General features: G+C 49.5%; 1 protein-coding gene across 4 annotated transcripts in view; it reads left to right on the top strand.

Annotated features, from left to right (window-relative positions):
- NSMF (NMDA receptor synaptonuclear signaling and neuronal migration factor) overlaps positions 1-14,153 on the top strand; it is a 46,990-nt gene extending 32,837 nt beyond the window's left edge. For 2 of the 4 annotated variants that reach the window (XM_064728135.1, XM_064728138.1), the window contains 9 exons: positions 1,476-1,565; positions 3,178-3,299; positions 4,771-4,854; positions 5,831-5,864; positions 6,406-6,476; positions 7,469-7,548; positions 9,086-9,188; positions 9,527-9,602; positions 11,473-14,153. In XM_064728135.1, coding sequence (XP_064584205.1) covers positions 1,476-1,565; positions 3,178-3,299; positions 4,771-4,854; positions 5,831-5,864; positions 6,406-6,476; positions 7,469-7,548; positions 9,086-9,188; positions 9,527-9,602; positions 11,473-11,570 — 758 coding nt within the window. In that variant the 3' untranslated portion in view covers positions 11,571-14,153. The remainder of the gene's footprint in view (positions 1-1,475; positions 1,566-3,177; positions 3,300-4,770; positions 4,855-5,830; positions 5,865-6,405; positions 6,477-7,468; positions 7,549-9,085; positions 9,189-9,526; positions 9,603-11,472) is intronic. The other 2 variants (XM_064728136.1, XM_064728139.1) reach the window with 1 other exon arrangement.
- Positions 14,154-14,464: the final 311 nt, after the last annotated feature.

Here is a 14,464-nt window from a genome sequence, read left to right as displayed (position 1 = left end):
TGTCCCCTCCTGCCCTGTCCCACTGTCATCTCCACAGCTGGCCCTGGGGGAGAGTTGCCTGGGGGAACTGAGATGATGGTGGAAGGAAGAAAGAAGAGGATCAGAGAAGAGATTGGAGCAAGGGGCAAATCAGGGAATGTTATGCCTCACTGAGGAAGAAATCACCTCTTAGGCCTGCAAAATTGCAGTTCCCTTTCCCTGGTGAAGGCAATAATCCTCCAGAACTTGGTTGAGCAACTCCCTTAGTGCTGTGGAAGTGGTGTAACCTGCTCCTGGGAGCTGAGGATTGCTCCAGAAGAGAAAGCATCTTGTTCTTCCCAACCTCCCTGGCCAGGCATCATGTACAGAGTCCCCACAGCAAAGCATTGCTGAGTTCAATTTGCATTCTTTCCTTTCTCATGTGCTGTGGGAAATGATCAGCAAAGAGCTTTGCCCTTTCCAGAGTCTTCACTGGCATCTGAGTTAGCACTCCCTGACGTGGACAGGGCTTACCTCTGTGAAACTCAGGCTTGGCTCTGCCTGAGGAACTCTTGGGTCATGTTTTCAAAGCTTTCTTTCTGTGCACAGTAGCTAAATGCCTGGGTTTGTCTGAAAGCTGAGGATGGGGATCACCTGAAGAGCTGAAGACATCATTTGTCTCCCCAGACACCCACCCTGGCCACACTTCAGCAGGGGACAGGCTGCTCTTGTGATGCTGATCTGCAGTGAATTCCTGTGCTGCTGTTACTCAATTCCCTGCTGCCCACTCTGTCTGCCACCAGAAATAGGTATTAGTGCCCATAAGTGGCTGTTAATCCTGGCATAATGGCTCTCACATGGGCTTGCCAAGTCAGACACGGTGGTTGCCAGTTCCCAGGAATTTGCCTGCGGTGCGGCCGTCTGAGCCAAGCTTGGTTTGTGCTTGGGAAATGCCAGTGCAAACAATACAGCACTCCCTGGGAGGAAAAAAAGCCATGAGTAGTGCTCACAAGAGTGCAGGCGAGCAAAGGCTGAAGGATTTCCTCTTTTGCAACAAAATGTAGAAAGCGTGAGCTTTCCAGAGACATCCCCTCCCTGCTGTTTGGTCCAGCTCTGACTGGGATGCCAGTAGAACATGAAGGGAGAAGTTACTGGAGCACTACAGCTGCCTTCTGGCCATGCAGGTGTTGCAGTGCATAATTCTGTGAGGCCTTGGAATCTGAGCACTTACACTGGGACACTGGACTGGCCTTGGTTAAATTGAGGTTTGAGCTGTGTGCATTTGAGGAGAGACCATCAAGTGTTGTCCTTTTTCTGTGTTCCATGTCCCATCCTGTGCACAAGTGGGCACTTGTCTCTGCTGTGTGGAAAGGACTCACGTTTGGCAAATGGAAGGAGCAGCCCAAGGGAGTCTGTGATGTGTGGCTTTGGTGGCAATCTGCTGGATGATTTGTTTGCTGGCAGCAGCAGAGGTGCTTTGGGATCTGTTAATGTCGTGCTCTGGTTTTATCCTTTAGCATTTGCCGAACGGCGTGAGAGGAGCTTCAGCAGGTCCTGGAGTGACCCGACTCCCATCAAAGCTGATTCCTTCCATGACTCTCGAGAAAGTGAGTTCTGAGTCCTTTGAGCTTCCTCCTGTGGGCAAACCCTCCAGCAGTTGTTGGCTGGAGTCCCACTGGAGTAACTCCTCTGTGCCCTCTGTCCTGTCTGTGATCCTTTTTTAGTTTCCTGAGATCGGAGCAGGTAACGCTCCAGGTGTATGTACCTGTTCATCTGTGTGTACCTGTATTTATTTGTAGAGCACCACTCATCCAACCTCAGATTATTGAGCAGTTGCCAAAGGGTACCCAGTGGTACAACTCTCTTACTCTGTTCCCATCATCCCTTATCCTCTTGGCACCAAAACAACCTCTCTGGAAACTCAGCAGTCCAAGGCTGCCTTCACCATAGTGGGGCTAACGTGGCTTCCCATGCAGGAGCCCCTTCTGAGCTCTTTCCTAGCCTGGAATAGCTCAAGAACGGAGCTGATGAGATGGAGCTTTGATTTCCTGCACAGGTGATAGCTTGGGGCAATCTGATCTTCATTTGGGCTGCCAGGAATCCCTCTGGGAATCCCCAGTAATGCTGCCATGTTCTGCTTGAGGGGACTGAGATGCTGTTGTGTTCATTTACAGGAAGGAATGCCAGCATCTGTATTCTTATAAAGGGAGTGGCTGTTTTACACAGATTTTATTGCAAGCCTGTAGGCAGGAGCTTGGTGGATATGAGTTTGCCCATGTTGAAGTGAATTTCACTAATGAAATGACCTGATCTACCAGGTAAGCACGAGATCTGGCCCTGCTAGCTGTAGAAGACCCAGGTTGCAAGGGGAGGTGTATCAAAGGCCAGGTTCACAACATGACCCTGTTGTGTGGCAGTCTGACTCCTCCCTGCTCCCTCAGCTGCCCGGAGGCAGATGGAAAAGCCATGGGAAAGCCATGGAAAGCCATGGGAAAGCCGTGGTTGACACAGGCTCCAGGCACTGCCCAGCGACACTCGGACGTCCCCAAAGGCACAAACAGCGGCGCCTCGGTTCTCTTTCCTCAGTCCAGCAACCATCTCTGTTTTTAACCTTTAATGGTCAATTATATTCCTTCCAGATGTTTTTTTCCCCAGGAGGCATTGAAGGCCAACAGGTAAGGTCGATTTGGAGAACAAGTTCAAGTCTACTGTTGCAATATGACTGTGTTTGTTGCAGCTGTCCTCACGCACGCTCTAAGACTTCTCTGCCAGGATCAGTCTGACCCACAAGTCAGATTTTCTTTATGATCCCTGAAAAGATGTAGTCAGAGCAGTAATTACTACAAGGAGACCAGCTTTGAAGTCTTTGGACTTCTGCTTATCAGCCTGGCAGTGCTGAAGTGTAGAGTCTGTCTGTGTTCTGTCTCCTTCCCCATTTCTGGAGTGACAGGGTGACTGTTGTGACTTAGCATTTGAAAACCAAGCTTGGTGACTGCGAGAGTGCTGAAGTTCTGTGACACGTGACGTGAGCTCTCTGTGCACTCTTCATTTGTTACATGTTTGTCTGTTTGAAGGCACCAGCCCCAGAGTGGTGTCTGTCACTCTGTGGTGACAAGAGAGCACGAGTGTCGTGGCACCTCTTGTGAGGAAGCTGCCAAGGCAGGATGGAGTGGGGAAGGCTGTTCTGCCCTTGTAATGCTCCCTGCTGTGTTCTGGCAGGCCATGACCTTCAGGATTCCTGCGGGACTCTGGATGGTGACTTTGACTTGAACTGGGAAGCAGAAAAGGAACTTGAAGCCATGGCATGTGACGGAGAAGACTTTATTCCACCAAAAATAATGGTGAGTGTTTCCAGCTCATGCTCTGCGTGTCCTTTCAGTGCTGCTGAGTTCAGGATCTTCATGGGAAGTCTGTTGTATAGGCACAGCCTCAGGGGTCTGTGAGGGTCACTCAGAGATGAACCAAGACTTGACACAGGCTCAGATCAGGTAGTGCATTGAAATAAAACTAGAAGGAGGGATCTGTAATCCAGCTCAGAGCAGGACTGACACCATTGTATTTGCAGGGAATGCCCCAATGAAGGCAGGAATGATGCATCTGACTCCATGTTCTCACAAGGCTAATTTATTACTTTATTATGCTATATTATATTAAAGAACACTATACTAACTATACCAAGATATACAGAAAGGATACTTACAGAATGCTAAAAAGATAACAGTGAAAACTTCTGACTCTCTCCAGAGTCCTGACACAGCTTGGCCCTGATTGGCCAAATTGTGAAAACAACTCCCAGCAGAATGCAATGGAACAATCACCTGTGGGTAAACAATCTCCAAACACATTGCACATGAGCACAACACAGGAGAAGCAAATGAGATAAGAATTGTTTTCCTTTTCTCTGAGGCTTACCAGGAGAAAAGTCCTGGGTGAAGGAATTTTTTCAGAGAATGTGAATGCCACATGACACCAACACAGAACCAAGTCAGCCTGAGGCTTGTTAACCCTGAAAACAGAGAGCTGAGCACCACTGCCAGCTCTGCTCCCACACTGGAACTGAGGGACCTGGAATCACACAGAGTTCAGGCTCTGGTGCTGCTGGTGCCAGCTGAGGCTTCAGCCAGAGTTGTCAGCACTGTCTGAAACCTGCAGCCCTGTGCCTGCTGTGCCTGGTGCAGGGCCAGATGATTATGTTATGGTATACTATATTATACTAAAACTATACTAAAGAAAGAGAAGGATACAGACAGAAGGTTTAACAAGAAAAAAATAATAAAAACTTGTGACTGACTCCTCAGAGTCCAACACAGCTGATGGTGGTTGGTCATTAAGTCACAAAAACAATTTACATGAAACCAATCAAACATGCACCTGTTGGTAAACAATGTCCAGACCACATTCCAAAGCAGCCAAACTCAGGAGAAGCAAATCGGATAATTATTATTTACATTTTTCTCTGAGGCTTCTCAGTTTCCTAGAAGAAGAAATCCTGGTGAAGGGATCTTTCAGAAAATATCACAGTGACAGGATACAGCCATCCATGGTGGTGCACAAGCTGCTCCATCCTCTGTGCACTCCGGTGTCCCCTTTCCAGCCTGTTCTGGGCCCAGTGCAGCTGAGGGCAGAGCTGTGTGCTCATGTGGACTCAGGGGGTGCTCTGGGCTGGAAACCTTCCCCTGGCATGTGGATAAACTGGGTTAGCTGCCCCTCGAGTCACACTGAGACAGCTGAGCAGGGTTTATGGCCTTTGTGCTTCTGGCCAGACTCTGCTGCCTTCTCCTCATGCTGTTGCACCTTTGTTCCCCTTTGCAGCTCATCTCTTCCAAGGTGCCCAAAGCTGAGTATGTCCCAACAATCATCCGCAGGGACGACCCCTCCATCATCCCCATCCTCTATGTGAGTAAATCCCTTCTGCTGTGATGATAGCATGAGTCATACAGACACTTTTATTTCCCTAGTTCCTGTTAGGGTGACTCCAAAATGCTGATGTGATTTGGAAAAGCTGTCAGGTGTGCTGAGCCCAGCTTTGGGGTCTGGGGGAGCTTTGTGGGGGCTCAAGGTCTAGGTGGAACAGCCAGGTGGGGTGGAAATGGCACATGTGGGCTCTGGGCTCTGCAGCCCAGCCAGGCTGTGTGGGAGGATTGCCAAGGGAAGGCAGGGCAGGCATTGCCAGGCTTAGGGCTCCTCCTTATGCTCATCCTTGGCATGAGCAGCACTCAGAGCTCAGCAGTGAAACACCAACCCCATCTCCCCATGGGCAGTGGGACATCCCTGTCAGTCATTAATTTAACTCTGGCTTTTCCCTGGGAGTCTGGCCTGAGCAGGGGTCAGATACAGCAGTGAGGAGTCATGGGTTTCTTCTTCTAATGATTTAATTTGCAAGGGAGGGTGGGAGTGGGAGCCCAGCAAGGGCACTGCCTTGTGCAGCAGGCTGTGCTGCTGGGGTTTAGCCTTGCTGCTCTTGTCTCTCTCCTTGGAGGGTTGTTCAGTGCTCCTGCTGACCCTGCTGTGGCAGGGGCAGCTGTGCTGGGAGTGCAGCTGTTTGTCAGCCAGCTTGGGCAGGGGTAGAGCCAGAGTGGCTGCAAAACACAGGCAAGCAGGCATTGCTGATGTTGACTGCATCTGAGGGACAGTCTGTGCTTTGGGTGTCTCTGCAGGCTTCAGCTGCAAGCTTTGGGTGGATTTGATCTTCATGGACTGGTCAGCTTCTGTGCTGAGATGTGGTTTGGGGTGAGGGTTACTGGTGCTGTGACCAGCAGCCATCAGTTGGTGTAAATGTGCTCTTAAAGCATCCTTGGAATGGATTGTGTGGTTGTTAGGGAGCTGGTGGAGTGACAGTGAGCCTTTACATGTCTTCTCTCTTGGTTTCCAGGACCATGAACACGCCACCTTTGATGACATCCTGGGTATGTCAGTGTTGCCTCCTTTTCTATCTCCTGCCCATTGCAAATGTAACCATCAATATTTAAGTCACTTAGCTGCCCTGTGCTTCAGCTGCCACTCAGAGAGTTGTTTTTGTCACCCCAGTGACCCCTGACAGCCAGCTGGCTGCTCTTGGATGGGCTGCAGCAATAAACATTCACTTGGACCTGTTTTGTGTGCTAAACTCATGGTCTGCAGCAGGGAAACCGAGGCACAGGGCAGCAGCTGCCTGTTCATTGTACCTGTGGTGGGGAGTGGGAGCAGTGACAGAGGCCAGGAGGGCTGGGGCTGCTCCAGAGCTGTGGTCACTGCAGAGCAGTGTCTGCTGCTGTTCCATCCTTTCTCTGTCACCTGCTGACATTCCCTGCTCCCACAGCATCCTTGGCATGTTCTGAGCACCCCCATCTCAGCTTCCTGCCCTCAGGACTAAGTGTAAAGAATTGAGATTAATTTTGACCTTTGTCCATGGTTCATCTTTTCCAACATGTTTTGTTTGGTTGGGGTTTTTTTTTTTTTTTTTTGCAGAGGAAATAGAGAAGAAGCTGAACATTTATCGGAAAGGCTGCAAAATCTGGAAGATGCTGATATTTTGCCAGGTACATGAAAGTTGTTAAGCACTTGGGTGGTTTGTTACAAATTTGTCATTTTCTGTGGGGAAAGTGACATAGAGGAACCAATATTCCAAAGTCAGCTTCCATTAAAGTCACTGCCAAGGCACAGCTTTCACTTCCCATTTCCCAGACATGGAGCAATCCCAAGTTGCTGAGACAGCAGGAAATCAAATCTGATTTAGTGAGGCCAAGTCAGGAGCTGGGCTGATTCTCTCAAGGAACCCCAAACAAACCAGCATCAGCACTGACCTAGAAAGGGTTTCAGAGAAGGAAGAAGCACTTGCAGTGTCATGGTTATGGTTTCCATCCAGTTTCAGTGTGACAGTGACAGTGGTTGTGGCTCAGCTGGGAGCCAGAGGATGCAGAAGCAGAGTCAGGCTGGAGCTGTGGCTGGGACAGGCCAGGCCCTGCTGGATTTGGGGGGTGCTGGGGATTTCCTTCCCAAGTTTGCTGTTCCTGTGTCAGCTGTGGCTTCCCCAGCAGCTGTGCCACGAGAAGTGGGAAGGGTGACCTGACTTAGCTCCCTGAGCTGCAGAGGAGCAGCTTTGCTGCACACTGACCTGAGATTGTGCCTGTTGATGTTGCTGCTGCTGTGTCAGTCTGTTCGTGCTCCTGCTGCCCCAGTGCAGCTCCTGTGCAGTGCCAGCCCTGCTGCAGCCCCTGCTGTGCTCAGCTGCTCCTCTGCCCACCCCCAGCATCCCCCAGTGACAGCGACTTTCTTGTCTTCCCTGTTACTCTCCAGCCACCCACAGTGGCGTTTTAAACCTATTTTTGTGCCTTTCTAGAGTGATGTGGGCACGGAGCAGCAAAAACCAGGGAATGCAGCCCCCAGCACACTGCCCGTGTGTGGATGTGTCTGCACTGCTGGGCTGCCCTGCTCCCTTGTGGCACTTCTGGGAATGGCTGGGCAGGACAGGAAACGCATCCAGGGTCTGTACAAAGGGGTTTCCATCTGTCTGTCTGTCTGTCTCTTGCAGGGAGGCCCCGGGCACTTATACTTGTTAAAGAACAAAGTCGCCACTTTCGCCAAAGTGGAGAAGGAGGAAGATCTGATCCTGTGAGTGGCTGTGCTGTGTTCATGGTGTTTCTCTGCTGGATTTGCTCAATGTTTGCAGCACGTGGTGGAGGAGAAGTGAAGGGAGCTGGGGTGGCTTGGTCAGGGGATGAGGAGGCTGAGGAGGCACTGAACAGCAGCTCACAGCTCATTCAGGGTGACAGCAAAGGTGGCAGAGCTGAGCTCATCCCTGGAGTGCTGCAGCCCTGTCACCAGGAGATTTATTCTTAAATGTGTTTAGTGTCTCTGTGCATAGAGACTGTCAAAAAGGAGGGATAAAAAGATATTTCTTCTACTGAAAACAGCCTTGCTGACCAGAAATCAGAACATGCACCTCGAGCCTGTGGTGCTGTGATACCATTGCTAAGCTGTGGCTGTGGCAGAAATCCAGGGTGTTCCCCCACAGCTGACTCTGGCCAGGGGGAAATGGAATTTGTCTCTGCAAAGCCTGCTCAAAGTCCAGTCTGTTACTGAGGAGGCTTTTCACTAGCATGCCAGCCTTCAGCTGGGAGTGCTGAGCAATTTTGCTGCTCCTTGCAGAGAGTAAAGCTTTGCCTGTTTTGCTGCCTACTCGCTTGTGCTGGCTCAAACTTGCTTGGCTAACAGTGCCTGGCTGTGGGGGGAGGATGTACACCAACCTGTTCCTACACAACTTTGTGTTGGCATGAGAACTGAGCATTAAAATCAACATCTGCTCAGCAATCTCGTGCCCTGGCACAAACACTGGCGGTGGAATTCTCCAGCACGTGTGCACATCCAGGATTCTGAGCACATCCCAGGCATAGCTGCTCCCAAGCTGATAAATCAGGGATCTGCAGAAAGCTGAGAACACACAGCTGAAAGTTGGGGAGCTTGGAAGTGAATGTCTCCATCCAGCCTGTGTGTTCTGGGAGGCAGTGCTGGGGGAAGCTGAGGCTGCAGTCTGGTTGGAGCACCCAGGGAGGAATTTCTGGGCTTTAGAGCCCCCAAAGTTGCTCCAGCCCTCTGCCCAGGGGAGGGGGTTGTGTTTCACATCCCTCAGGCACCAAATGTCACAGTCACTGCACTGTGAGCAGCACCAAGCACAGGCTGACATGGAGCTGCCTGGGCTGTATTGTCTCACTCAGAACAATCTCTGCAGCTGTTCCTGCTGATTTCATGGCCTGGAAATGAACCAGTGCACTGATAAGCCTCGTGTTCAGAAAGGGCAGTTGTTGATAGAAACGGGAGAGGGGAAGCTGGAGGGGATGCTTGGTGAAAGTGTCACTGCAGAGCACTCCTGGGGGACTCTGCTCCCTTCTCCTCACCTTGGAGCTCCCTTGGCTCTGTGGGCTGCTCCTCCTTCTCTGCCACATGACTTGGACCTGCTCCTCAGGCCCTGACTCTGCTCCTGTTCTTCCTTGTCTGGGCTCCAATGGCCCTTCCTGAGTAGTTTCCTGCCCAGGGTACAAACCTTGGCCCCTGCCTGAGTGCTGTTACACACATCCTTGGCATTAATCGTGCCTATGAGGAGGGATTTTTTTAAAAGTTTTTTTTTAATGATGTGTTCTGTTTTTTCCAGCTTCTGGAAGAGGTTGAGCAGGCTGATGAGTAAAGTCAATCCTGAACCAAATATCATCCACATCATGGGCTGCTATGTTCTTGGAAACCCCAATGGGGAGAAGGTAGGAGCCTGTGGGTCAGCCCTGGGATGTCACACTGGGAGCTCCAAACCTGCCTCTTGTGCTGGCTGGGAAGGTGCTGCTGGCCTGTCTGTGGGAGCTGTGAGTGGGAGAACCCTCTGGATTGTGGGGCAGGGGAGGAGGGATTAGTGATGTGCAGGACAAATAATGAAACCTTTGAGGAGAGGAGCAGTTCAAAGCACTTGGTTTGTTTATTTACTGGTGAGATAGATGTTTTAAAGGACATGGGTGGAAGGTTTTCCAGAACAAAGATGGGCAATTCTGGGTGCTCAGGATCATCACTGTTTTCAGCTCTTAACTCTGGTATGTTTTCCTTTCAGCTATTTCAGAATCTGAAAAACTTAATGAATCCTTATAGGGTTGCCTTTGAGTCTCCACTTGAACTATCAGCTCAAGGTAAATAATTTCGTGTGCAAAGACACACAGACACCCCTTGCTATCCAGTCTGCCTCCTTTGGGGGGCATCTCCATGAAAAAGCAGTTTTGACTCCCTTAAGTCCTGCCATGGTCTTTGTTTTGCTTGTAACCACCTTGTGTAGCTCAGCTGCTGCCCCTGGCTTTCCCCTTGCAGTTCCTGCATCTGTTCACATTTCAGATGCCCTGTTTGTTGTGCCTGAGGCCTCTCCCAGGGTCCTGGCAATGCAGATGAGGAGAGAGCTTTCCAGGCTGGGTGTAGGAGATCCCATCATTATTAGGGCATGAGGAGTCTGTGAGGGAAATGCACATGGAGCAGAACCTTTTCTGTAGCCAGGTGTGCTGGGGTCTCTTCTCCAGAGCTCAAACCACTGGCACCAAGGGAATTATGTCAGTAAACAATGGGGATGTGGCCCATCAGGGCCATTCTACAGCTCAGTCTGCTGGCCATTTTCCCTTTTTTTCTGTAGCTCAAGATATTTCAAGAAGCTCTACAGGATTTTTCCTGTTCAGTGTCAGTAATTCACAGAGCAGTTTCACAAGTGACAGATTCTGAATTTACCCATGTTATTTTATCTTTGCTGTAGTTCTTGGCCAATAAAACCATGCAGGATTCAGCTGTAGGCACTTCTCTGCTGCCCACAGCTCTGGTCTCAGCACTGATGGGTTTTTCTTGCCTCCCCTTCACCCTCAGGAATGTGCAGGAGTTCAGCACATTGGTGCTCAAGTGTGCAGAGCTCACAGAGTCTCAGAACTCACAGAATCACAGAATCAGTCACAGAATCAGTCACAGAGCTCCCAGAATCAGAGTCACAGACTGGTTTGGGTTGGAAGGGACCTTCAGGCTCCCCCAGTTCCAGCCCATCCATGGGCAGGGACACCTCCCTGCAGCCCAGGCTCTGTTCATGTTCAGTTCCCTGTGCGTGATCAGTTCAGCTGCACACAGGGGGTGCCTGCACAGGAGCAAACAGGCTGGGATGTGTCCAGGAGCAGCTTGCAGGGAAATTCCTGGGTTTGTGGGCAGCTCAGCAGGCCAGGCAGTGGGTTCTGTGTGCAGGCATTAGAGCAGCTCAGCTTTCAGGAGGCTGGGCTGAAGAATACGTCTGAATTTATCCCCTTGATCAGTCTGGGACATGCTAAGAGTGTACCCTTGTAATCCTTTGCAAAGTCATCTAAAACTAATCTTAATCAGGCCTCACAAGTGAAAATCCCCTCCTTGAGCCCTGTCTGAGTGCAGGGTTGTTTGCCCTTGTGTTTTCAAATGCACCTCCTGGCTGCCCTTCAATCAGAGGGGCTGGGGGGCACAGCTGGCACTGGTGTGTGCTGGGAGCTCATTGCTGGCAGCACAGACAGCAGCAGGACAGGGATGGCCTGGTTATTAAAAAAAATATGTATTTTTAAATTGGAATTTTCAGTGTTAATTATTTTTAGTGTTTCTTTACAAGAGTTAGCTCTTGTTTTACAGCCCCTGAAGTCCCTGTGCCTCATGCAGGCTGTGGCTGATCATCTCCAGCCCCCAGCTCCCCTCAGCCCTCAGAGCAGAGAGCTCAGAGTCTGGAGACAGACTTTGTGCTCAGTTCCTGCCCCCAGGGACAAACCCTGCCAGGGGATTACAGGGAGCTGTTCATGGTTGAGGAGATCTGAAAAGATCTTTGGCTCTCACGGGCCCCTCCACGTGCCCAGTGTCAGCGTTTGCCATGGATGTGTCACAAACCTGGGGGTTTGTGCTGCTGTGTGCTGCCACCTCTCCCTCGTGCCCCTTTCAGGGTGTGACCCCTCTGTGCCCCTTTCAGGGTGTGACCCCTCTGTGCCCCTTTCAGGGTGTGACCCCTCTGCCTGGTTTCACTCCTAGGTAAGCAAATGATTGAGACTTACTTTGACTTCCGCCTTTACCGCCTCTGGAAGACCCGCCAGCACTCCAAACTGTTGGATTACGATGACATTTTATGAGCTGGAGAAGCCTTTGCAAGAGGAAGCTCATCACCAGTGTCCAAGAAGTCATGCTTTATTGCAGAGAGACTTTTTTATTGGCACGGGGAGCCCTTCACAGCCCTACAGGAGGCAGCAGCGCTAAAGGGAGGGAAGGAGGAGCCCTCGGAAGCAGGAAAAGGCTCCTGGGCCAGGAGAGACTGCAGGGACGGGGGTGACAATGACGGTGACACCTCGCTGGCCTCAGTCCGAGCCCCGGGGCCTCAGGAGGAGCTGTGTGAAACGAGGACAGGATGGAGTTCCTGGCAGAACTGAGCTGTTTTGGGTCAGAATGGGCCAGATTTGATTCCAGGTCCTTTTAAAGACTTTTGAAGCTCAGGTTTTCTTACAAAAAAAAAAAAAAAACAACACAAACCCAATTAACCCATGCACTACAGTGAAGAAGTCACCAGAGCACAGAGGGAGCAGGGGGTTGTCCTGGTGGGACTTTCTGTGCTGGGAGTCCTGGAGAGCAAGGACTGCTACACCTACTCCTGCAAGCTTAGAGCAAGATGATCCCATTTCCATGTGAATATATACTGGGATATAGAATTGAAATCTTCTTTTTTGTTTGTTTTGTTTAATAGAAAATAAGTGCAATTTTTATAGCGAGGGAGGGGGTAAAATCCCTCCTGATATTTAATTAGTTAAAAATAACACACCATAACCAATAGATGAGGTATTTTTGGTCTGCTTGAAAATATATTCAGAATGGTAATATATCTTCTGTAGACATATTTAATCACCAGCAAACATGGTTTTAACATAAGTTAGCAGACCCTGCATGTCTGCTGCATTGGTTTGGTTCCTTTCAGAGTAGCTGTGCTGCACTACCTGTACGTGCTCTCACCAATGTGTAGTTCTCCTCCAGTTAGCCACAACTTCATTACTTTCTACTTTGCTGCTTGCAAAACTATGGAACTTTAGTTTTGCTGAACTACTTTAGGTTAGAAACACGGGACCTGGCTGGGAATCCTCTGTCAGGCTCGCTTTGGTATAAAAATGAATTAGAAATCAATAGCCATGGTAATGAATTGTTCATGCCAGTGTTTTGCTGTGTGTTGGGAGTGGAGCTCTCTCCTGTGTGGAGACCCCTCAGAGGGGGCTGAGCTCTGAGGCATTTGGGAGAAATGCTTCTGGAGGGACACAGCACAGGCCTGGAGCATGAGTTGGACTCTTTGTTCACTTGATTGCCACTTGTTTGTGCAGAACCCACCCCTTTTCCCTGACCTGTTTCTTGGTCTGAGCTGCTCAGCCCCTCCCTGTGGAGGACAGAGAAAACCCTGAGCTCTGTCAGGGCAGCCTGAGAGCTCAGGTCTGTACTTGGTATTTGATGGTAACTTTTGAAATCTATTTATTTTTGTTTGGTTGGGTATGGGGGTGCTTTTTTGGTTTTGGGAATGGGGCTTTTTTCACATTCTGCTGTCCTTTCAAAGGACAAATAGGACTTAGAGTCTATGTAGGTCACTGGCAATTCTGGGAGGTGACACAAGTTATTTCTTTTACAAGCAAAGGAAGGAACAGGGAAGGATTACTTTATTTTCCTGATTTCCTGCTATCTCAAATTTCTTGATTGTGAAGTGAAGGAAAATACATGTACAAATCTTCTTTTAATTACTTACAAAGAGAACTTGGTGTTCTGATCTGTAGAGTCCTCCTTCCCCCCTGTGGTTGTGATTTTGGGGAGCAGGCCCCTGGCTAGAACTGCTGAACCCTTTACATTTAGAGCAGTTTTATAGCAAAACTTTTGAAGAAATAATGTACATACAGTAAGGAGAGGAATGGGTGGAGAGAGGTATTTAAAGTCACTGAAAGCCTCACAGACAGGTGTGGGCTATTGGGAGCTTTGGTGGCCACGTCTCATCCCTGGACTCAGTCAGGTTTGCCAGACTTACAGTGAAGGGGAGAACAGGCACCAGTCTGTAGCTTTTGGAAGAAAATTGTGCCAGATATAAAAGAAAAAGAACCCCAAATTTATGTCAATTTTGTTTAATATTGGAGCTTCCACCAGCTCTGCGTGAGAGGTGGGAGCCAGAGGTGCACTGAAAGCACAAAGTCATGTTATCTGGAGAAGGAAATGGCTGTGGGAAGATTGAAATGCTGACACAAAACTCTCTCCCTTTCTGACCCTTTCACCTCCTAACTGGAGACAGGCAAACTGTTCTTCCTTTCTCAAATCGCAATTCAGTGAACTTGGTAGCATGAATGTAGCATTGTGCAACTATTGAAAATCTTATTTAACCCCCAAAGGGCCCATTTATGTATCCACTTGAGTGATTTCTCTGTAGAATTGTTGTATATCCTCACTGACCACTTGTACTACTTGGGGTGCAAAGTAGAAGGTAGATTGTACAGTAATTTCTGTGTTGGGATGGACACTATGGACTGTTCTGGTGCAGTTTATGGGATATGACAACTGGTGAATGCATTTCCCTCCAAAGATCTATATTCCTCATAGCTTGTGATGTTTATGACATGAACATATTTTTTCCTTTGTAGCATTCATATGCCTAAAGAGATGAAATTCTCTCAGAGCTGTGACTGGAATAGAGTTGTGATGTTTGATGTCCTGTGTGCAGCAGCATCCTTGGAGTTAACCACTGATGACAGAGGAAAACACCTTTATTCCCTTTTTTCACTGGTGGAGTTTTTCAGGTGGCTGCTGGGAAAGGAAGGGGTTAGCAGAGGCAAATAAAAATAGTAATTATTTTAAAATTTAGAGGTAAAAATAGAGCCTGGAAGTTCCTCAGTGAGAGCAGCCTGTAAGGGATGAGCCCAGCGTGGTCCCAGCCAGGACAGCTCCAAGGCCCCCTGTGCTCCTGCAGCATCCCCTGGAGGCTCTGGGGCTCTCCCAGTGCCCTGCCTGGGGTGCCTGT

Source organism: Zonotrichia leucophrys, chromosome 17, assembly GCF_028769735.1.
Source record: "Zonotrichia leucophrys gambelii isolate GWCS_2022_RI chromosome 17, RI_Zleu_2.0, whole genome shotgun sequence".
Classification (NCBI taxonomy): domain Eukaryota; kingdom Metazoa; phylum Chordata; class Aves; order Passeriformes; family Passerellidae; genus Zonotrichia; species Zonotrichia leucophrys.
This window is presented reverse-complemented; position numbering and strand designations above follow the sequence as displayed.